Below are 24,274 nucleotides of genomic sequence, written 5' to 3'. Positions count from 1 at the left end.
AGGACCTGAATACAAGCATGGAAACTGGAAAAAAGATAATGAATAAGAATCATATAGATTATGAGAGATGGGTAAATAGCTCCATAGTACAGTTTGCCTAGCATCTATGAGGCCTTGGGTTTAAACCCAACTGAAAAAAAAATTCACGCAGAGTTTTTAGTTCAGAGACACAGGACCTACAAGTTTTGGGGTCATATGCATGTTAGATAGGTGCTTTACTACTGAGCTACCCCCCTCCCCCCAGTCCCAGAATGCAGAATGTTTTAACTTTTTTCTATATGTTTCTCCTTTCTTCCTTGCCTGAAGTGTCTCAGTTCTTTTTGTTTTGTTGGCTGTGGGGCTTGAACTCTGGGCCTGGGTACAGTCCCTCAGCTCTTCAGCTCAAGGCTAGCACTTGAACCATAGCAGCACTTCCGGTTATCTGGTGGTTTATAAGGGATAAGAGTCTTATAGATTTTCCTGCCCGGGCTGGCTTTGAACCTTGATCCTTAGATCTCAGCCTCCTTAGTAGCTAGGATTACAGGCGTGAGCAACCAGCGCCCAGCAGTCTCCGTTCTTAAAGATATCAATATAATCACCTCAATATAATCAATATAATCTATATAATCACCTCACACAATCTTGCGATAGCAACACTATCACCAACAATATATACCTAGAAATAGTTTAAGAGGCTTGTTTGGTGGTTGTTTTGTTTTTGCCATTGGTGGGGTTTGAACTCAGACGCTCATATTGCTGTTTGCTTGCCTGTCTGGTGCTCTTCCACTTAAGCCAGACCTCCATTCTGATTTTTTGCTGGCAATTTTGGAGACAGACTCTCTTGGGTTTTTCTGCCTGAGCTGGCTTTGAACCACATTCCTTCTGATCTTAGTGATCTGGATTATAGCTGTGAGCCAGCCACCAGTGTCTGGCTTAAGGGTTTTTGTTTTGTTTTGCTTTTGGTACTTTCTCTCAGGAGAATATATCAATAAAGATCTACGATCAAAACTGTCAGGTTAAAAAACCATGTGAAACTCCTGACTGCAAGTTCTTATTACTGGCCGACAGTGGCTCATGCCTGTCATCCTAGCTACTCAGGAGGCTGAGATCTGAGGATTGCGATTCAAAGCCAGCCTGGGCAGGAAAGTCCGTGAAACTCTTATCTCCAATAAACCACCAAAAAACTGGAAGTGGTGCTGTAGCTCAAGTGGTAAAGCACTAGCCTTGAGCTGAAGAGCTGAGGGACAGTGCTTAGGCCCAGAGTCCAAGCCCCACGAAGTTCTTATTATCAATTCAACAACACACTTCAGTTTTGAGTATAAAAATTTTTTTTGGTTTGGGTTTATTTTCTTGTTGCTGGAGATTGAATTCAGAACTTTGAACATGCTAAGCACATGCTTTACCTACTAAATTATAGGTATACATTCTTCCAGAATTTATTTCTTATTCAAGGTTGATTGGGATCATTTTAAAGAAATTAATACTTTAAACAAAAAGAATGGAACATTTCTTCAAAGAAGATAAACAAGTGGCTCAAGGCTTCAGGTGAAACATGACTATATAGAACTTTTGTTTTTCCTAACTTTCTTGCTTCTTTTTTGAATATAGGAACAAAAGTATATTATGCAAATAAATCAGCTAGAAGGAAGATTCTATCAAAAAGCCAGAGAAATTAGTATGATTCAGACAGAGCTGAAAACAATAAAACATTTCCAGAAGAGAAAAATCCAAGTGGAGAAAGAATTAGAGGATGTAAGTTCCTTCCTTCCCTTTCCTCCACTCCTTTCATTCCTTTTTTCCTTTCCTTCTTTCCTCCCAATCCTTTATTTATTTATTTTGGTCGTGGGGCTTGAACTCTGGGTTTGGACGCTGTCCCTCAGCTCCTCAGCTCAAGGCAAGCGCTCTACCACTTGGGCTACAGCACAGCTTCTGGTTTTCTAGTGGTTTATTGGAGATAGTAGTCTCACAGACTTTCCCACCCTGGCTGGCTTTGAACCTCGATCCTCAGATCTCAGCCTCCTGAGTAGCTAGGATTACAGGCGTGAGCCACCAGCGCCTGGCTCCCAATCTTTTACTGTCTTTTTTTTTCTCTTTTCTTTCTTAAATAAGACATTAGAGTTGACTACACAAAAACTCTTCACATTCCTGTGAAACATCAAGGAGCTCTGACATTTTAGAGATCACGAGAGAAAAAGAGGAAGCTGAAACATTGCCAAATCTTAAGTCACCATTGTTCATCAGCAGTTACATATTTTTATTGACTGTAATAAGAAGTGAACTACCACTTCTTAGAAAACAATGGGCTGGGAGGGGGATAGCATAGTGCCAAAGGAAAATATATGTTTAGCCTGACGAATAATTATACCAAAAAAGTCAGAAGGCTCTGGGTAGAAGTGAGTAGGGTGAGGAATATCAAATACTTTCAGCAAGTTTCTCTGATGTACTTATATTCTTTCTCTTACTTTCCATTCCTTCAACCCAGAATATAGTTTCATTGCATTAATTAAAATACAGTAGCTGTTAGATTTTTACTTTTGCTAGAAAACCACACAGACATCCAGGTACAGAGAACAAAGAAAGGTTTATTGCCAGAAAAGGGGCCCCACAAGAACCATTCTCACAAGGGAGAAGTGAGAAGAAGCACCATCTATTGCCTGAGGTGACCTATATAACCTAGGATGTTTAGGAGGGGCCAGAAGGGGCTAAAAGGTGGAGACACTGGTATGGATGTGTGGGACAGGGGCTTCATCATGGCAGACTAGGATTTATGGCTGCTATCCAAATAGTAGATAAGAGGCCATGAAGCTACCCAGACCTGAAGGTCACTCTAAGGGGCTCTTGTTGCCTTTTATGGTAGTAGTTGCTCTAGAGATGTGCCATCCCAAGGTAAGGGGGGGTTGGAGGCTGATTATTTACTGCCTTTACTACATGGGCCTAGTGTTGCCTAGGAAGGGAGCATGCTAAGCTGTGGAAAGGGGAAAGAGTATACTAGGCTATGGGAAGGGAGCTCATTTTGCTAACAACAGTGACATAGGAAACTGCCACCAGCAAGTTACTTAACCTTTCTTCCTGTAACTTGCTTAGTTCCCTCATCTTTAAAATGGGGATCACAAAGGCATTCAGGGTTGTTATAGCATTAAATCAAATAGTATCTGTAAAGTACTTAGTGCATGACATGTGGTGAGGATTATATAAAGTGATGTGCTGCTGTATGAAATTAAAAGTCCTGATTTATAGCACTTGTGATTGTCATGGTATATAGCCAGGGATACAGTTGTCTGAATGCTTAATAGGAGATGGAGCATTCGCTTCCATGGTGATATACTCACCTGGTTGTCCTGATGTGCTGGTGATTATGGGAGGCAGAAGCTTCTTCCCATATAGTCCCCTCTGTAAACTTACTCATGTACTCACTCATGACTTGGTGGATAACATTGCCCAGAGTGAGCAATCCTAGGGAGAGAGCCAGGCAGAAATTATCCCTTTATTCCCATCCCCAATAGTGCTGAGGATAAGACCTTTTCCACTCCTGTTTAGACTTTATTTTGTGTTATGTGTATCTTGCACAGAAAGATTTTTTTTTTTATCAGTGGGTGAAATTTTTTTTTTAAGTTCTCTTTCCCTCCACACCCAGCACCCCTGTCCTTGCCATGTTTTGTTATCAGCAATCATTCTGAACAGTGTCTAATTTATGTTTAGAGGCAAAGGGCAGTTTTTGGACTTTGCAAGTTTGTTTTTAAATTACAAATAAAAAGAACTTTTAACACAAAACAAGTGCAATGGTATATGCCTGTATTACCAGTACTTGGGAGATGAGGAAGGAGGAAGACGAGTTTTAGGCTAGCCTGGATTACATAGTGAATACCAGGACAGCCTGAGCTATATAGTGAGACCTAATGCCAAAGAATCCAAAATGGGGGGGGATCACCCCTTTTCTACTGTACTGTAGCTTTTATGCTACTTACCTATACTACCTTGACATCTGGCCAACAAGATTGTGGACTTCTGCAGGTGTTCCACCATTTAAGCCATGCTTCTGGTTCTTTCTTTTTGCTTTCATCATCATCATCATCATTATTATTATTAGGGTCCAGTCGTGGGGCCTGGGCGCTGTCCCTCAGTTCTTCAGCTCAAGGCTAGTGCTCTACCACTTAAGCCACAGCGCCACTTCCGGCTTTTTTCTTTTTTTGCTTATGTGGTGCTGAGGAATCGAACCCAGGGCCTCATGCATGGAAGGCAAGCGCTCTACCATTGCTACCTTCCCAGCTCCATGCTTTCATTATTTTTAAAACTGGGTGTTGGTTTGTGCCGTGGCTGGTCTATACGTTGGTCTTTCTATACGTTTCTCCACTACCTGGTCTTGAAAACTTTATTCTCGGGCTGGCCTCAAATTGCGATCCTCCCCATCTCCACCTACATAGTAGCTAAAATTACAGACGTTAGGAACAGCGCCTATCCTTGGTTGTAAATTCCTTGCGTCTCGAATTTTGTATTCATTGAATTATAAAATACACGTGCGGCATCATTTATTCAACCTTTAGTAAGGACTCAATGAAGAGCCTCCGCACTCACCTCATTAAACCTGGATTGGGGTAGCGCGTGCGCACTCGTTCTCCGCGCTCAGCCTGGGCGGGGCGTCCCGCCGCCGTGACGTCACAGCCCTGCGCCACTCCACGCCGAGGCCACCACTCCACGGTGGGGCCGCGGCCGTTTGGCGGCTCGAGACTCCGAGATGGCAGAGCAAGTTTCTCCGGGAAAGTCGGCGGGCCGGGTGTGCACGTTCCTCTTCAAAAAGCCCAAGCGGAAAGGCATTGCGGGCCGCAGGAAGCGTCCGTCGTGCGGCCCGGAGTCTGGGGACAGCGACAGCAGTAGCGACGAAAGCAGCACTGTGGTCCGACCCGAGAAGAAGCGGGCAGTTCCCAACCCCATGGTCCAGAAGACGCGCGGCGTCGGCAAACCGAAGGCGTCCGACGGCCGCCCGAGCGGGGACAGGGACCCGGGGGAGGAGGAGGAGGAGGAGGAAGAGGAGAGTGTAAGTCTGGCCGTGGTCTACAAGTCCACCCGCTCTGCGAAGCCCGCGGGGCCTGAGGATATGGGGGCGACCGCCGTGTACCAGCTGGACACAGACAAGGAGCGAGATGCACAGGCCATCTTCGAGCGCAGCCAGAAGATCCAGGAAGAGCTGAAGGGCAAGGAGGATGACAAGATCTACCGAGGAATCAATAACTACCAGAAATACATAAAGCCCAAAGACACATCCATGGGCAACGCATCCTCCGGGATGGTCAGGAAGGGCCCCATCCGAGCGCCCGAGCACCTGCGTGCCACAGTGCGCTGGGATTACCAGCCGGACATCTGTAAGGACTACAAGGAGACTGGCTTCTGCGGCTTTGGAGACAGCTGCAAATTCCTCCACGACCGTTCAGATTACAAACACGGGTGGCAGATCGAGCGTGAGCTTGATGAGGGTCGCTATGGTGTCTGTGAGGAGGAAAACTACGAAGTAGGAAGCGATGATGACGAAATACCATTCAAGTGTTTCATCTGTCGTCAAACCTACCAAAACCCAGTTGTCACCAAGTGCAAGCATTATTTCTGTGAGAGCTGTGCATTGCAGCATTTCCGCACCAGTCCGCGCTGTTATGTCTGTGACCAGCAGACCAGCGGTGTCTTCAATCCTGCCAAAGAACTGATTGCTAAACTGAGGAAGCATAGAGCTGCAGCAGAGTGTGGTGCTTGCAGTATTGCAGAGGACCCCGATGGAGTTTAATTCTCATGGCTTGGGTTTTTCATAAATTTCCCTTTGAAATATTTTTCTTCTGGTCTTCAAAAGCTCCCCAAAACAACCGTAACCGAAGGAATGGGTTTTACTTTCTAGAAGGAATATCAAGTTTGTTTTATATGAATAAGCTGCAGATTGAATCAATACAGTCAACTTTTCAGGAACTCTCAACATGTCATAGTTATACATTCAAATCAAAATGAGTTTAGTACATACTCTGGTGAGCAGTGTGTCATTTTTCCGCTTGAAAGAACAGTGTTGCCGCCTAGTGGTTAAATAGACTTCAGACCTTCCAAAGAGCTGTTAATAAACACTTTAGAAATTCAGAAGTTACTAGTTTATGGGGAAAAATAAGGCGGTTAATTTGGAATTTCAAACAGAGGAAACGGGGCAGTGTCAGGGGCCAGTGTACTTAAAATTGGAAGATAGACGTTAAGGAAAAAAAGTTTACTGTATGCACGATTCATTTTGCAATTTGGAAAGAGACTAGTTACACTTAAATTGTAAGTTATTCAAGGCATATGTTTAAAAAAAAAAGCTGATATGTGGTGCACACCTATAATCCCAGCTGCTGAAGCAAGAGGATCCATAGTTCCAGGTAAGCCTGGGCAACACTGTCTACCTGATTAACAGAATACGTACTGGTAGGTTATTTTTTTAGGTGCTTGTTTTAGTTCTTTGACAAAGTGGTAATGTGTATTTCATCAACTTTAACAGATTAAGAAACAAAGATGCCAGGTGTCTGTGGCTCATGCATGTAATTCTATCTACTCAGGAGGGCCAAGATGGTGAGTCAAAAAGTTTAGGGACAGCTCCCAGGCCCTGGTGCTGAGTTCAAGTACACACAAAAGAAAGGAAAGGAAAATAACCCTTCTGAGCTGCGAATGTGGCTTAGTGGCTTAGAGTGCTTGCCTAGCATGAATGAAGCTCTGGGTTCAATTCCTCAGTACCACATACCAGAAAAAGCTGCAAGTGGTGCTGTGGCTCAAGTAGTAGAAAGCAAGCCTTGAGCAAAAAAAGCTCAGGGAAAGAGCTCAGGCCCTGACTTTAAATAACCCTGCTACTCACAGTTACATAACCTGAAGGTAGCAGTAACTTGTTAAAATTTTGGTATGTAGTGTTCTGCTTTGTAGAAATATAACTTGTCTATGTGCTGTTTTTGCAAAAGTCATGTACAAATTGTTACTCTGATGTTTTACTTACTATTTTAACATTTTTCAGTGCCATTAAATATTTTTGTAAACTCTTGGAAAAAATAAGGAATTACGTTGAATAGATATAGCATAACTTATTAATGGTCCTTTGCTGTTACACTGTAATAAATGATGAACATCTAAGGAATGAGAAAATATATATTTTCTTTTTTTTGGCTGGTCCTGGGGATGAACTCAGGGCCTGGGTTCTGTCCCTGAGCCTCTCTATGCTCAAGGATAATGCTCCACCACTTGAGCCACAATGCCACTTCCTGCTTTTTCTGAGTAGTTTATTGGAGGTAATAGTCTCACACATTTTGCTGCCTGGACTGGCATTGAACTGTGATCCTCAGATCTTAGGATTACAAGCATGAGCCACTGGTGGTCTGGGGCATGGTCTCAGGGCCTAGACCCTGCCTTAGCTCTTTTTTTTTTCCCTCAAAGTAAGAATCTCACAGATTTTTCCTTCCTGGGCTGGCTTTGAACCACTATCCTCACATCTCAGCCTCCCAAGAAGTTATGATTATAGGCATGAGGTATTTGTGTCTGGCTCTCCGGTAACTTCTTAGAAGTAGAATGTATGGGTTAAAGATTGTGAATGGTGTGCTTGCTGGTTTGTGCCAGTAGTACCAGATAGTAAGGTAGGATACTGAGCTTGAGTCCAGAAATTAAGGCATGTGGTGTGCTATGCTCATTGGGTGTCTGCACCCAATGACATTAAGGTATTGACCTGATCAGTGGGGATTACCATATTACAAGTATTGATTAGTGCTAGGATCATGCCTAAGAATACCTCTGCACTCCAGTCTGTACAATACATCCAGAACGCTGGGCGCCAGTGGCTCACGGCTGTAATCCTAGCTACTCAGGAGGCTGAGATGTGAGGATCGAGGTTCAAAGCCAGCCCGGGCAGGAAAGACGTGAGACTCCTATTTCCAATAAACCACTAGAAAACTGGAAGTGGCACTGTATCTCAAGTGGTAGAGTGCTTGCCTTGGCTAAAGAGCTGAGGGGCAGCGCCCAGGCCCAGAGTTCAAGTCCCATGACTGACAAAAAAAAATGTATATCTATCTATCTATCTATCTACAGATAACAAGAACCTGTTCATCTCTTTAGAAAAAAAAAAAGCAAAACATGAACTCATTTTCTTTTTTGTGTGTGTGTGCAGTGCTGGGGCTTGAACTCTGGGCCTGGGAGCTGTCCTTGAGCCTCTTTGTGCTCAAAGCTAGTGCTCTACCACTTGAGCCACAACACCACTTCTGGCTTTTTTTTTTATTTACTGGAGATAAGAGTCTCAGATTTTCCTACCTAGGCTGGCTTTGAACCGCAGTCCTCAGATCTCAGCCTCTTGAGTAGCCAGGATTACAGGTGTGAGCCACTGGCATCGGGCAAGACATGAACTTTTAACAATTGTGATGTGTATTATCTAATGGCATATTGTCTAATTGCATATGAAAGGTCCATTTCCATAGACCTCCAAGATGTTTTTGTAGAATTTTATGTTGACAATTAGTTTTGAAAGTCTTTGAAATTATCTGAAACTATTTAAGAAGAAAGAACATCTGAAAGAGGCCATATATAAAATGAGAATTTAATATGGTAGAATAGATTATAGGGGCTGGAGATACAGTTCAACTGGTACAGCACTAACAGTGAGCACACAATCTGAACAAGATTCCCTGAGTTCAAGCTCTGATATTGACAAAAATAAAAACATTTTAAGGAAAATTGTAAGTATATATTAAACATGATATTAATTATACTAAGTACTTTTCCTATATTATTTACTCTTATTTAAGTCTTTCCACTCCTATAGGAGATAAATACTATTATACTATTTTTTTTAATGGTACTGTCCTGTTTTTTTATGCCTGGCAACCTGAATCAACAGTCAAGTGACTTCTTGGAGTCAGACAGCCAGTGAGACAATCATCATTTAAGCTACTCTTTGTCTGATGGAAAGACCTGTACTGCCTTTTTTTCGACATGAATGGTAGATTAAGTATGTCTGTTTCCATCTTATTCTTGCCAGTAGAATATCATCACTTTAGTTCATATTTCCTTACCTAAAAGAATTTTATGTCTCTCTTATCCTGCATAGTTTTAGAGAATAGAAGTAGGGAGACCTATCCATTAAGGAGAAGCCTGTGTACTAATAAAATTTGAGTTAGTAATACATCTATCTCTAGGTATTTTTCCTCACAAAAGTGATTTTTGTGTGTGTCTGTGCTGGTCCTGGGTCTTGAACTGGGCCTGGATGCTGTCTTGTTGTTGTTGTTCTTTGTTTTTTAGTCAGTCGTAGGGCTTGAACTCCGTGCCTCTGCAACTGTCCCTGAGCTCTTCAGCTCAAGGCAACTGCTCTACCACTTGAGCCACAGGACCACTTCCGGTTTTCTGGTGGTTAATTGGAAATAAGAGTCTCATGGACTTACCTGCCTGGGTTAGCTTTGGACTGTGATCCTCAGATTTCAGCCTCCTGAGTAGCTAGGATTACAGGTATGAGCTACCAGCGCCCGGCTTGTCTCTAAATTTTTTTTTGTTCAACACTAGCACTATACCACTTGAGCCTTTTTGTAGTTCGAGATAAGAGTTCCATGACTTTCCTTCTGAGGCTTGCTTCAAATTATGGTCCTGAGTAGCTAGACATGAACTGGTACCCCACCAAGATGATTATATGAGGTGAGAGAATTGTATAGTCTGGCTCCTAAGGTTTTTCCAATTCTAAAATTTTATGATTTTGTAATTCCATACTTGTCTGAATGTGGAGAACTGTTATCAATGTATAAGAGTCTTAAATTTTCCCTACCTAGCACACATGAGGCCACAAGTACAATATGAAGTACCATTAAAAAAAAAAAAGCAAACAAAAAAAAATGTTGGGGAAACACCATCTCAGTCTTACAAGTCTGTAGAAGATGAGGGAAGTATGGGACTCAGAGGCAAGTAAATTGAAGTTTTCTATGTCTTTAGGATCAGGAATTAGTGTATAACAGGAAATGTTTCTTCATTAGGATTTTTCCAATTGATCATTTTTGTTTTTTTACTTTTAAATTTCAGCTGAAAGAAAGTTTAAGGAACATGGAGAAGAAACATCAGGAAACTCTCCGAAGACTGGAAGGCAGATTCTTTGAAGAAAAGGTATGGAATATTAGGAAATTTAAGAAAAGCTCACTAGAACAAAAGTATGTCTTCTAAGATGTATCAACATTTTATTTGGTCTTATTAGAACACAGCAAAAGCTGTTTGTCAGGGCATACATCTGCAGTTCTGGCATTCAGGATACTGAGGCAGGAGAACTATGAGTTGATGGCCAGTTTGGGATATGTAGTGAGACCTTCTCTTAAAAAAAATAAAAAAGCAGGCTGGGAAGATGATTCAGTGGTAGAGTGCTTGCCTCGCATGCATGAGGCTCTCAGTTCGATTCCTCAGCACCACATAAATAGAAAAAGCTGGAAGTGGCACTGTGGCTCAAGTGGTAGAACTCTTGCCTTGAGCTGAAGAGTTGAGGGACAGCACCCAGGTCCAAAATTCAGGCCCCATGACAAAAAAAAAAAGCAAAAAGCAAAAAACACAGCAAAATAAAAATAGGGAAAGCAGAACATCCTAGAGATCTCAATATTTAGTCCTTTATTTGCTGGCCACTTAGAGATTCCTTGTTTAGGGCTGGGAAGGTGGCTCAGTGGTAGAGTGCTTACCTTGCATGCATGAGGCCCTGAGTTCGATTACTCAGCACCACATAAGCAGGGGAAAAAAAAGATGGAAGTGGCGCTGTGGCTCAAGTGGTAGAGTGCTAGCCTTGAGCTGAAGAGCTCAGGGACAGCGCCCAGGCCCAGCGTTCAGGCCCACGACTGGACCCCCCCCAAAAAAAAAAGATTCCTTGTTTAATTTGTTAATTTTTAACTGATAAAAGCAAAAATTTTAAGTTGGGCACTGGTGGCTCATGCCTATAATCTTAACTACTCAGAAGGCTGAGATCTCAGGATTGTGGTTCCAAGTCAGCCCAGGCAAACCAATCCTTGAGATTCTTAGCTCCAATTACTGGCTAATATAAGTAAGCTAGAAGTGGAGATGTACTCTTTTTTTTTTTTTTTTAGGTCAGTTATGGGGCTTGGACTCTGGGCCTGGGCCCTATCCCTGAGCCTCTTTGTGCTCAAGGCTAGCACTCTACCGCTTCAGTTAGATCACCACTTCCCAAGTTTTGATCATATTTGAGCAAGAAGGAAGGAAGGTTCCAAATGTGTCTCTCTGTTTTATATGGAGGTCATAAAAACTTTCCCAGAAGATCCTAGTGGATTTCTTTTACCTTATTGTCCTGAACTATGTTTTAAAAGATGCTAGGAAACTGATTAGTGGAAGTTTGGATGTTGGGAAAGTTATTTTCTTTTTCCAGTCACCTAGTGGAATTTGAGATGGGAAAAGGAGGATGTGAATAATTGTTGGTTGGCAATATCTGCCTTTTACCATATTGGTACAGACTTCATGAATATGTTAGCTTGAGCCTCAGGGCTGCTATTAGATGGTAGTGGGCCTTCCAATAGGAAATAATTTACATAAAGCTCTTAGAACTATGTCGGGGACACAGGAAATTCTCAGTATGTTATGATTTGGCTTCTATACTGGATGCAGGGATGCATTAAATTAGGAACTTTTCTGTTTCATTTACCACAGAATCTTTGTTATTTTAAACAACTTGATATAGTAATAGTGTCCAATAGGCATTTACTGAATTGAATAAGTGACTGACTGTTAGAAATAGCTTGAGATGTTGGGATGTCACATAGGAATGAAGACACTAACTTGAACTCTGCAAGGCAAAGTTTACTTCTGCAGAAGGATGGCCCGGTGGTCAGCCAGAAACCTGGCAGGCAAGCACACAAAGCAGGCAGGCTGCTCCCTTTGTATCCCTAACCCAGCAACCCCCCCTTCCCCCCTGCACCCCTCCCCCCCACCTTCCATCTCCCTCCACCATTGACTGAGTTCAGGTTCACAATTTGCAAAAGGATGTGGCTTAATTAACAGGATGGAATTAAAATTTAAGGAGCTTCTAACAGGATTTCTTAAAGTGCTCAGAAAAAGGAGAATGTAAATAACAAAAGGGCCAAGCCACCTGGTCAAAAAAGCAGGAAGATTCAGAAAAAGAATTTTCTCAAGATTAACAGAAAGGAAGCAAACTACTTGAATAGAAAAGCTTTTCTCATAACTGTCAATCACATTGAATTTAGCAGAAATTCCCTCCAGTTCTGCCCTCCATTATGGGTATGGTTTCCTGGTTCCTCCATGTACATATCATGTTTGATGGGGAAATTGATACACCTAAGTTCTTGTGTTCAAGCTATCCTTTTTGCTGCCTTTTCTCAGTATTTTTAGAATTCTTTGCATCAGGTCAAATGGACCATTAGTATTTTATCTGACATTCTGAACTAATTACTTTCTGATGTATACATTTCTGGTACCAATCCTGGGGCTTGAATTTAGGGTCTGGGTGTTGTCCCTGAACTTTTTTCCTTAACACTGCTCTCTACCAGTTGAGCCTCAGCCCCGCTTCAGGCTTTTTGGTGGTTAAGAAATAGGAGCCTTGGGCTGGGAAGGTGGCTCAGTGGTAGAGCGCTTGCCTTGCATGCTTGAGGCCCTGGGTTCGATTCCCCAGCACCACATAAGCAAAAAGAAAAAAGCCAGAAGTGGCGCTGTGGCTCAAGTGGTAGAGCGCTAGCCTCGAGCTGAAGAGCTGAGGGACAGTGCTCAGGCCCAGAGTTCAGGCCCCACGACCGGACCCCCACCCCCAAGAAAAAAATGAAATAGTTGCCTCATGGACCTTTCTGCCTGGGTTGACTTTGAACAGTAATCTTCAGATCTCAACCATCTGAATAGCTAGGAGTACAGGCATGAGCCACCAGTGCCCAGCTACAATTTGTTTTAAAAAATATAATTTTGTATTTAATAACCCTGTTTTATTTTCTAGCACCGTCTAGAAAAAGAGGCTGAAAAGAAGATAGTAATGCTGGCAGAGAGAGCCCACCATGAAGCTGTGGTGTAAGCTGTTGCCTCCTGTTTTAGATAATTTCTTTTAATTGGTCTGTTTTCTCCTTATCTTCCTGCTTCTTTCCTGGCAAGCTTTCTTCTAATGTTTGGCTTACTCTTACTCCCTGTTTCTTTCTCTTTGTATACCCTACTCATTATGTCTACCTCTCTAGTAAGTAGCATGACATGTTAGAACTTAGGCTTTGGAAATTAGGCTCATTTTCAACATGCATCTTAATTGACCAATTAATTATTAACTTACTTGATAGTTACTTCATGTGAAAATTGGCTATAGCTGGCTGGGCATGGTGGTACATGGCTGTAATCCTAACACTTGGGAAGCTAAAGGAAAAGGATCACAAGTTCTAGGCAAGCCTGGCTAGTGAGACCCTGTCTCAGAAAAAAGTAAAAATAAAAGTTGAAAAATTCTGAAAGTAGGGCCATAATATTAACTTTGCAGGATTTTCATGAGGTATATTAGTAAAAGTAACACTAAAGTGTATTATACTAACAAATGAACTCTCAGGTTCAATGACTTTTCTCTTGCTTATGTAACAGTTCCATATGGGAATGGCAGTTTTCTTTTGGTGGTGATTTAGGAACCTGAACTGTTTCTATCTTTTACCTCTACCACCTGTAGTTCTTCAAGTTCTTCAATTAAGTGGATAGAATAATGCGTGAAGCTCATACCTGGAAGCTACATAGCACTTTTGTCACTATGTTGCCCAAGGCACTTGAGATCATTTTGCTTCAGCTTTTCAAGTGCTGGAATTTTATGCATGTGTCATCACTTTTCACTTTACCATAAGATAAGAATTTAGTCACAAGAATACCCACAGTAAGTTACATGGGTAGTGGTCATGCACATGTGTAAGTATTGCTAGGGATCAAACCTAGAGCCTTGCATATATAAACAATCATTTTGTCACTGAGCTACATACCCAGCCCAGTGGTGGCTATTAATGTTGAAGCAATCATTGTTGTAATTTGGTAATATCTTAAACTTAGGCCTATGTTTTAGATCCTTATATTTGCTTATTTCAGACAACTGAATGCTGCTGGAAGGAATGTTTTTAAAGAGAATGTTTATCTCCAGAAAGCTCTTTCATACCACCTAAAGGAAGCTGATGCTCTACAAAAAGACTCCCAGAAGTTGCAAGAGAGTCATACTATCCTTTTACATCAAAAGGTACCCATTTTCATTTGGGTTTTGTTTCCTATTGTTTTGTTTAGGAATTGGATTGGTAAATACCAAGGATTGAGTATAATAATAATACATATGGACATAAGAGTATTCTTTATCTAATTGATGACTTGAAAAGATTATCGGGCTGGGAAAGTGGCTCAGTGGTAGAGTGCTTGCCTTGCATGCGTGAGGACCTGGGTTTGATTCCTCAGCACCACATGAGCAAAAAGAAAAAAGCCAGAAGTGGCGCTGTGGCTCAAGTGGTAGAGCGCTAGCCTTGAGCTGAAGAGCTGAGGGACAGCGCCCAGGCCCAGAGTTCAGGCCCCACGACCGGACCAAAAAAAAAAAAAAAAAGAAAAGATTAATTATCAAATGACTTATAAGACACATAGGCTTGGGCTGGGAATGTGGCTTATTGGTAGAGTGCTTGCCTAGCATGCATGAAACCCTCCTCAGTACCACATAAATAAAAAAAGCCAGAAGTGGTGCTGTGGCTCAAGTGGTAAAGTGCTAGCCTTGAGCAAAAGAAGCTCAGGGATAGTGCCCAGAGCATGAATTCAAGCCCCAGGACTGGCGGAAAAAAAAAAAAAAGGACACATAGGCTTAACTTTATATAGAATGAACCAGAAATACAAACATGATTCATATCCTCTGTTACCTTAGAATACTTGTTTTGCTTTGCCTCTTGTTGATCACTTTGGAATTGGTTTGGCTGTGAGGAAACCCTTTTGTGGTGATACCACATAAGGGCTTATTTCTTCTCCTAAAAGAAGTCTGTAGGTAATCAATCCAGAGCAGGAAAGTTCATGTCACAAAATCAAGAAATAGCTTCTTTAGCTCTACTCTTCCATATGTGACCTGCACCCTCAGAGTTGCTTTATGGCCAACATGGCTATTGGAGCTGTACTCCAAACAACAGAAAGGAAGGGTAAGAAGAGGTCTTCTTTAGAGGTCTTCCTGGGAATCCTACACATATTTCTATCTATAGCTCACTGACCAGAACTTAACTGTGCAGAATTGCAAGGGAAGCTGGGCTTTTAGCTGAGCATACTGCCTCTCTAAATAATAAAGAAGAAAAGGAAAGGGAAAATGGACTATGGGATAGGTGAGCAGGAGACTACTATAGTTTTTGTTAACACAATTAATGTTTTACTGTGTAGTTTTACTGACTTTGATAGTATAAAATATTTAAGCTTTCAGAATTCTAGAGAAAGTTTCATAGTTAGTAAAATCAGTGGATTAACTTCACAAATCCAGGCATGGACCCAAGGATATTTATTGCTTCTTTTTTTTTTAACTGTATTTTTTTTTTGTCTTTTCTTTTTTGGTACTGGGGATTGAACCCAGGATGTTGCACTTGCTAGGTAAGTGCTTTGCCACTGAGCTACATCCCAGCCCCATTTATTGCTTCTTATATGCAAGAATGACAAAATAATCACCAACTCATCCTGTTGTCAAATCTCATGAAAGTAGTGGAGATTATTGAGCAACTTTTAAATTCTGGATCAATTTAAAAAAACTCATCTTTTCTGTTTTTAGGAGATCAATGAGTTATTAATTAAAGAAAAGATTATGCAACTTGCCCAGCAGAAATCACAAATCCAGACTCTTCAGAAGAGAGTGTTAAACTTGGAGAATGCTCTAACTTTCATGACTAGAGAGTTTGAGACAGAAATTTTGAAACTGCGGCAACAGGCAACCATAGAGAATCAGGCAGGTCTGGTAGAAATTGACAAGCTGCAGCAGGTTCTTGATATGAAGGACAAGGAAATGAATCGAGTGAAGAAGCTGGCCAAGAACATATTGGATGAGAGGACAGAAGTGGAAAATTTCTTTCTAGATGCTCTACACCAAGTGAAGCAACAGATTATATTCAGCAGGAAAAACTATAAGGAGTTAGCACAAGCTGCTTTCAATTTAAAGATGAGAACAGCATGTTCAGGAAGAACAGAATATCCCCAAATCAGGACATTTGATGGCAGAGAATACAGCACTAATAGTGTGAATCAAGATCTCATAGAGGCTGAAAAATGGTACTAATAACCCTTGAACACATTGCTTTTTTGTATTGCCTTTTAATGTCCTTTAAAGAAATAAGAACTCAGAATAAGTTCAGTTTGGTAATATCCAAATGTTGAAGTGATTTTTCAGTAAGTTATTGAGGTGCTATCTTACTCATCTTTGAAACCTCTATGTTTAACAGTTATGTGGGACTTGGTATGTATGTGTTTTTATTTTTTGGTTAGTCATGGAGCATAAACTTTGGGATTGGGTGCTGTCTCTGAGCTCTTTTGCTCAAGGCTAGCACTCTGCCACTTTGAGCCACAGCTCCACTTCTGGTTTGAGGGTAGTTAAATTGAGATAAGAATCTCATGGACTTTTTTCAGTCCCAGTGGCTTCAAACCACAATCCTCAGATCTCAGCCTCCTGAATAGTTCGGATTACAGGTGTGAACTACCAGCACCTGTCTTGTTTTGTGTTCTTAGTAGACACCTCTTTTTTTTTTGGGGGGGGTCCGGTTATGGGGCCTGAACTCTGGGCCTGGGTGCTGTCCCTCAGCTCTTCGGCTCAAGGCTAGTGCTCTACCACTTGAGCCACAGCGCCACTTCCAGCTTTTTTCTTTTTTGCTTATGTGGTGCTGAGGAATGGAACCGCTCTACCACTGAGCCACCTTACCAGCCCCTCTTTTTTATTTTTTTATGGTAGAAATTTGTTAAAGAAACTAAATTATTTCTACCAAAAGATGTCACTGTAGTATCTTTTACCAGCTCTAACTTGGAAAGTACTTATAAGTTAATTTCAGCTTAAATAATTTTTAGTAAGCATATGTTTTATTGTATTAGCTTTAATATCCTTGGATGAAATTCATAGGTAATATCAAAATTTTTTAAATGGAGTTTAATATTCTTTTTTTTTTAATTTGTTTTTCTCCAGTCCTGGTGCTTGAACTCAGGGCTGGGCACTGTCCCTGAGCTTCTTATGTTCAAGGCTGGCACTCTGTCACTTGAGCCACAGCACTACTTCTGGCTTTTTCTGTTTATGTGGTAATGAGGAATGGAACCCAGGACTTCATGCATGCTAGGCAAGCACTCTACCACTAAGCCACATTCCCAGCCCCAACAGTTTAATATTCTTTGTAGTAGTTTTGCAAAAATCTTTTGTGGGTTGGAAGATATTCAGTAATGCTCCTCCACATTGCTGCATTTCTCTCCCAATTTTCAAAATACACTAGGAATTTCCTGCCACTGTATAAAGGTAATAGAATGCTTGAGACAGTTGATGACTATCTACATTGATTAGTGTTTCCTGTTGTGTTTTGTTTGGTTAGGTTTGGTTTGGTCAGTTGTGCGGCTTCTTGAACTCAGGGCCTGAGTGCTGTCCATGAGCCTCTTTGTGTTCAAGGCTAGCACTCTACTACTTGAGCCACAGTACCACTTCCAGTTTGTTTTTTTTTTTTTTTTGTTGGTCGTGGGGCTTGAACTCTGGGCTTGGGCGCTGTCCCTGTGCTCTTCAGCTCAAGGCGAGCACTCTACCACTTGAGCCACAGTGTTACTTCTGGTTTTCTAGTGGGTTTTATTGGAGATAAGAGTCTCATGGACTTTCCTGCTGGGCTGGCTTTGAACCGTGATGCTCAGATCTCAGCTTCCTAAGTAGCTAGGATTACAGGCATGAGCCACCAGCACCCGGCCACTTCCAGTTTTTGAGTGGTTTATTGGAGATAAGGGTCTATCAGGGACTTTTCTTCCTAGGCTGGCTTTGAACCACTACAGATTGCAGCCTCCTAAGTATCTAGGATTACAGGCGTAACCACCAGAACCCATTCCTGTTGGTACTTTTGTCTCTTAACATAGTCTTTCCCCATCAACCACTAAATTATAAATTATATTTAATTATATTGTTTAAATTATAGTGCATCTTTTTTTGGGGGGGGTAGTCTTGGGGCTTGAACTCAGGGCCTGGTCATTGTCTCTGAGCCTCTTTTTGGTTAAGGCTAGCACTACTCTACCATTTAAGCCATAGTGCCGCTTCCAGCTTTTTCTGAGTATGTTATTTATTTATTTATTTTGTTGGTTGTGGGGCTTGAACTCTGGGCTTGGGCGCTGTCCTTCAGCTCTTCAGCTCAGCGCTCTACCTCGTGAGCCACAGTGCCACTTCCAGTTTTCTAGTGATTTATTGGAGATAAGAGTCTCACAGACTTTGCCCGGGCTGGCTTTGAACCACTATTCTCAGATCTCAGCCTCCTGAGTAGCTAGGATTACAGGCGTGAGCCACCGGCGCCCAGCTCTGAGTATTTTATTGAAGATAAGAGTCTCACAGACTTGTCTGCCTGGGCTGGCTTCGAACCAGGATCCTCAGATCTCAACTTCCTGAGTAGCTAGTATTACAGGCGTGAGCCCCTGGCACCTGGCTCTACATTTTGAAGATTATCCGAAAAAGTGTTTTTTCTAACTTAATTTGATTCTTAAATGGACAAGTTAAAAGGAAAACTTAAAAGGATTTCTTACTATTATTAACTCAGAATCTCTTTTCTTTTGTCGCAGTACCATAGCTTGAACTCAGGGCCTCACACTCTTGGTCTGCTTGGCTTGATCGCTTGCTTGCTTGCTCACAGCTAACACTCTACTATTTAAGCCATGCTTTCAGCCCAGCTTTTTGTTAATTAATTGGAGATAGAGTCTCACAGACTTTTCAGTCTGGGGTTGCTTTGAGCTATAATCCTCTGATCTTAGCCTACTGAGTAGCTAGAATTACAAGTGTGAGTCAATAGTACCCAGCTTGAATTTAGCATCTTAGTGTGTTACCAAATGCATTTTCTGAGCTGGGCGCTGGTGGCTCATGCCTATAATCGTAGCAACTTGGGAGGCTGAGGATCACTATTTGAATGCAGCTCAGGCAGGAAAGTCCATGAGATTCTTACCTCTAATCACCCAAAAACTGGAGGTGGAACTGTGGCTCAAGTGGTAGAACCTTGAGTAAAAAAAGCCCTGAAAAAACATCCAAGCCCTGGATTCAAACCTCAGTACTGGCACAACAACCAAAAAAGGCATTTTCTGTTTAATGATTATTGTTTGGTGCAGTGCTGGGGATCTAACCCAGGGCTTTGTGTATACTAGGTGTCAAGTGCTTTGCCACTGACCTGCATCTCTCCCATATATGTATTTAAGACAGGATCTCACACCAGATTGGCCTAGAACTCACTTTGTAGCCCAGGTTGCCATCAAATTTGTAATTCTTTTTTTTTTTTTTGGTGGGGCCTGAATTTGGGCCTGGGCGCTGTCCCTCAGTTCTTCAGCTCAAGGTTAGCACTCTACCACTTGAGCCACAGTGCCATTTCTGGCCTTTTCTGTTGATGTGGTGCTGAAGAGTTGAACCCAGGGCTTCATGCATGCTAGGCAAGCACTCTGCTATTAAGCTACATTCTCAGCCCTACTCAGCAGTCAATGTCCTATTGTATCATCAGAATTCTGTCACTGAACTTTATCTCCATTTACTTATTTATTTATAATTTCAGACAAGATCTCATTAAGTTGCTCAGGCTGACCTCAAACTTAAAATCCTTTGATATTCTTTTGAGAAGCTAGGATTACAGATGTTTGCCTCCACACCCCAAAAACGTTTATGTTATACAACATCAGTATTAACTTTTTTGTTGTTGTTAGTAGTGGGACTTGAACTCTGGGCTTGGGTGCTGTCCCTCAGCTCTTCAGCTTAAGGCTAGCACTCTACCATGAGTCACAGTGCCAATTCCAGTTTTCTGAGTGGTTTACTGGAGATAAGAGTCTCAGGACTTTCCTGCCTTGGCTGGCTTTGAACCATGATCCTCAGATCTCAGCCTCCTGAGTAGCTAGGATTATAGGGGTGAGCCCCTGACGCCCAGCTTTATATTAACTTTTTTTTTCTTTTATGTGGTACTGAGAAATCGAACCCAAGGCTTCATGCATGCTATGCAAGCACTCTACCACATTCCTAGCCTTCATTTTTTTTGGAGGGGGGGCGGGGTCTGGTCGTGGGGCCTGAACTCTGGGCCTGGGCGCTGTCCCTCAGCTCTTCAGCTCAAGGCTAGCGCTCTAACACTTGAGCCACAGTGCCACTTCCGGCTTTTTTCTTTTTTCTTATGTGGTGCTGAGGAATCAAACCCAGGGCCTTGAGCATGCAAGGCAAGTGCTCTACCACTGAGCCACCTTCCCAGCCCTCATATTTTTTAAAAAAATAGTAGCTTATGAAGTTTTGGAAAAAATTATTAAGACCTGCCTAGAAAGCTTAGCTAGAAATAATGTAGTTACAGCCTTAGCTAGAAGCACAAAAATAGAGCAGGGTCCCTTTGGCATGCCTATAATCCTAGCTGCTCAAGAGGCTAAGTTCTGGAGAATCATGGTTCAAAGCCAGCTCAGCCAGAAAAGTCTGATTCCATCTCCCAAAATAACTACCAAAAGGCTGGTGTAGAGGCATGGTTTAGGGGGTAGGGCACCAAACAAAGCAGGACTCTCTAAGTTTGAAGCCTTAGGTCCTGAGTTGAGCCCCTCTCCCCCTAATAACCAAATTTATTTTTCTTGTAAACTCAGGGTTTAGGCACTATCCCTTTAGCTTTTTCTTTTAGGGCTGGCAGTCTACTACTTGAGCCATAGCTCTATTCTGGCTTTTTGGTACTTAATTGAAGTTAAAGAGTCTCACAGACTTTTCCTGGCTTCAAACTGCAATCCTTCAGTCTCAGCCTACTAAGTACCTAGGATTATAGGCATGAGCCACTGGTGCCTGGCTATCTAAGTTTATCTTTTTCTCACTGTTTTCATAACAATATTTTATAGAAAAAGAAATGCCTGGGTCTGGGTATGTGGCTTAGAGGTAGAGTGCTTGCCTAGCATGCATGAAGCTCTGGGTTTGAGTCCTCAGTACCACATAAACAGAAAAAGCTGGAAGTGGTGCTTTGACTCAAGTGGTACAGTGCTAGCCTTGAGCAAAAGAAGCTCAGGGACAGTGCCCAAGCCCTGAGTTCAAGCCCCAGGACTGGCAGGAAAAAAAAATACTTTAAAATGCTTAAATGCCTATCAGTAATAACCAATGTTTTTTCTTTATCTTTGTGTATCTGGATATACAATGTTTCATGGCAGTTGCTTTTTTTGCTTAATTGTTTGAGCATAAATATTTTGTTACTTTGATCTTAATGATGACTATACTTTTGAAATGGCTAACATACCTTTTTCAAGTTTATGGTTGATATAGTTTGTTTTGTTATGGCTGACATTGTTTTCTATACTTTATGTATTCAGTTGGAGGAAATTTCTTCTGTATATTTTGTATTTTTTTTAAAGAAGAAAGGATGGTTTTAATTTTTCTTTCTGCTCTTTTTTCTTTTAAAATTTTCAGGACAAGTACTCAAAGAAATGTGGATATTGGAGATTTGACCTGGGAGCAGAAGGAGAAAGTCTTGAGATTGCTGTTTGCAAAAATGAATGGTTTAGCTTCTAGGTAATTTCCTGTTTTTGCAGTGAAATGCCAAGTTGTTATCAAACCTAAAAAACACATAGAAATAATGAACTGATTCTTACTTAGAACAAAAGGAAATACATAAAAGGGAAGAAAATATAAGGGTTTTATTGCTTTTCATCTGTAAATAAGCATGAAAACAAAAAATGATGTGAAAAAAGAGAAAGATTAATCTTAGATGCTGAGGGTAATGCTGTAAGTTATTAAATGTGCTTCCTACAGGAAACATAATAATTATGAAGGTTTATTCTTCTGCAAAGATAAATGAATCAAAAGAGAAAGGGGCAAAGGCAAAGCAGTAATTTACATATATTCCAAGAAATTCTTTGTTTTTTTTGGAACCTGTCCTGGGACTTGAATTTAGGGCCTGGGTGTTGTCCCTGGGCTTTTTTGCTCAAGCTAGCTCAAGTAGTAGTTAACTATAGATCAGACGTTCCTGCTTGGGCTGGCTTTGACCCATGATCCACAGATCTCAGCCTCCTGAGAAGCTAGAATTACAGGTGTCGGCTACTGGGACCACCTAGGGCCTCTCATTCTTTTTTTTTTTTTTTAATTTTTTTATTGTGAAAATACCATACAGAGGGGTTACAATTACATGGGCACGGTAATGAGTACATTTCTTACCAAGCATTGTTGCCTCCTCCTTTGTTTGGGGCGGGGGTGGGCAGTTGTGGGGCTCAGGTGCTGTTCCTCAGCTTTTCAGCTCAAGGCAAGCGCTCTACCACTTCAGTCACAGAGCCACTTTAGGTTTTCTGGTGGTTTATTGGATAAGAGTCTCAAGAAGTTTTCTGCCCAGACTGGCTTTGAACTTTGATTTTCAGATCTCAGCCTCCTGAGTAGCTAGGATTACAGGCGTGAGCCACTGGTGCCCTGCTTCTTGTTTAGCTTTTTCTCTTAGCAGCTGACACTTTACCATTTGAGCTACTTCCTGATTTTTGCTGGTTAATTGGAGATGAGTCTGTGAGATTTATCTGCCAGGGCTGTCTTTATACTGAGATCTTCAGATTTCAGCCTCCTGAATAGCTAGACTTACAAGGATAAGCCACTGGTGCTTAATTTAGTTCCTGTGTTAAAGCCCCTAACTTCTAAATTACACTGGGCCTAAACTCCATTGGGTAACCCTTATGAGTTCTGAGGTTGTTTTCATAGGATTGAAAGTTTTTTGGGTGTTTTGATCAGTACTTTCTTTTAACCTTGCCCTCCACTGTTAATCATTATGAGTACCTTCATTATATTCCTCTCTATGCATTTCTTTTCTTGTCGGTAGTACTGGGAGTTTGAACTCTTTTTATTTTGTACTTGCTAGACAGGTATTCTACCTACTCCATATTTTCTGTGTCTTGAGTTCAACAATTATATATATTAACCTGTCTAATATTGCATATCTATGTTTGTTTAAAAAATCACTTTGAAAATAAGTTCATCTAACAAAAGCATTTCTCTCAACACTATAAAGGGTATAGTTGGAAGACACAACATCTTTATTTTTGTTGACTTATCTGCTACAGGAAATATAACCAGAGTTCTCAGCCTCCAGTTCCAGATACTCATGTTTCTGACAATGGAGAAATGAAAGAATCTGGGTAAGATCTTGAGAACCTGACAATAATGGTGGTTGTAGACATTGACACATGCTAGATTTGACATGGAATAATATGAAAAGTCTTTGTTCTGAACCAAATTCCTGTTGGCAGCACTATCATTTTGTCATTACTGCAGGAATGAAAATACACAAGAGCAAACTTTCATCACCCAACAAGTTCCGCTATCAAATGCTGGTGAAATGGTGCTACCCCGTATTCCACAAGGACCACAGGTCTCTGACTAAGTAAGAACTCTTAATTAATCAAACAACACACATAATTGTTACCCTTCACTAGGCATCTTAGGCAATTTCACAGTGATTTCCTAGCTAGCCAACAGCTCTGAGGAATTGAGAAGAGTAATAGTACTAACGCAACACTACAGGAACTTTAAGAAATTGTGCATACTCAAGGCTTATTATACATAACATAGATGCATATCTGAACCACTGATGGTATAGAAAACTATAGTGTGAAGGTCTGGGAAGGTGGCTCAGTGGTAGAGCGCTTGCCTTGCATGCCTGAGGCCCTAGGTTCGATTCCTCAGCCCCACATGAGCAAAAAAAAAAAAAAGAGAGAAAACTATAGTGTGAAATATAGCTAGCCAAAATATGTATTACATGAACCTAGGGTCTTGTGCATGCCAGGCAGTCACTACCAGTAAGCTAAGCCTCAGTTCTTCTCTTATTTAACATAAACATAATGACCTTATAACTATTGTCTTTGGACATGAGTATAAATACGTCAAAATAATGTAGAGGACAAGTTAGGAAAGTACATAAGGAAGTATGATACCATTTTTTAGAAAGCCAAATTCTGTTTTTCTTTTTAAGGACTTTTATTGATAATCAATTAGTACAATGTAGAAAGAGAAAATTCAAATAAGGTCATAGTAGTTCAACAGAGAGATTAAAATCCTTATTTTTTAGTTGCTACCACCATGACTATAACTAGTTTTCTCCATCTAAGAAACAGTCAGGTGCTGGTGGCTCACCTGTAATCCTAGCTATTCAGGTAGCTGAGATCTGAGGATTGTAGTTCTAAGCCA

At 41.3% G+C, this 24,274-nt stretch overlaps 2 protein-coding genes across 2 annotated transcripts in view; both read left to right on the top strand.

Moving 5' to 3' along the window:
- Ccdc176 (coiled-coil domain containing 176) overlaps positions 1–24,274 on the top strand; it is a 29,803-nt gene extending 5,529 nt beyond the window's left edge. Inside the window, exons 4-11 of the mRNA XM_013013540.1 lie at positions 1,588–1,731; positions 10,012–10,092; positions 12,914–12,984; positions 14,017–14,161; positions 15,698–16,191; positions 21,524–21,625; positions 23,152–23,226; positions 23,363–24,274. Coding sequence (XP_012868994.1) covers positions 1,588–1,731; positions 10,012–10,092; positions 12,914–12,984; positions 14,017–14,161; positions 15,698–16,191; positions 21,524–21,625; positions 23,152–23,226; positions 23,363–23,471 — 1,221 coding nt within the window. The 3' untranslated portion in view covers positions 23,472–24,274. The remainder of the gene's footprint in view (positions 1–1,587; positions 1,732–10,011; positions 10,093–12,913; positions 12,985–14,016; positions 14,162–15,697; positions 16,192–21,523; positions 21,626–23,151; positions 23,227–23,362) is intronic.
- LOC105984846 (RING finger protein 113A-like) lies at positions 4,689–10,022 on the top strand. The gene is made up of 3 exons (XM_013015166.1): positions 4,689–6,359; positions 8,846–8,956; positions 10,012–10,022. Exon 1 carries the CDS (start codon positions 4,712–4,714, stop codon positions 5,747–5,749), a length of 1,038 nt encoding a protein of 345 aa, XP_012870620.1. The 5' UTR covers positions 4,689–4,711; the 3' UTR covers positions 5,750–6,359; positions 8,846–8,956; positions 10,012–10,022.

The sequence above is a fragment of the Dipodomys ordii genome, unplaced genomic scaffold (assembly GCF_000151885.1).
Source record: "Dipodomys ordii isolate 6190 unplaced genomic scaffold, Dord_2.0 Scaffold2, whole genome shotgun sequence".
NCBI lineage: Eukaryota > Metazoa > Chordata > Mammalia > Rodentia > Heteromyidae > Dipodomys > Dipodomys ordii.
The sequence above is the reverse complement of the archived record's forward strand: the minus strand, read 5'-3'. Positions and strand labels throughout refer to the sequence as shown.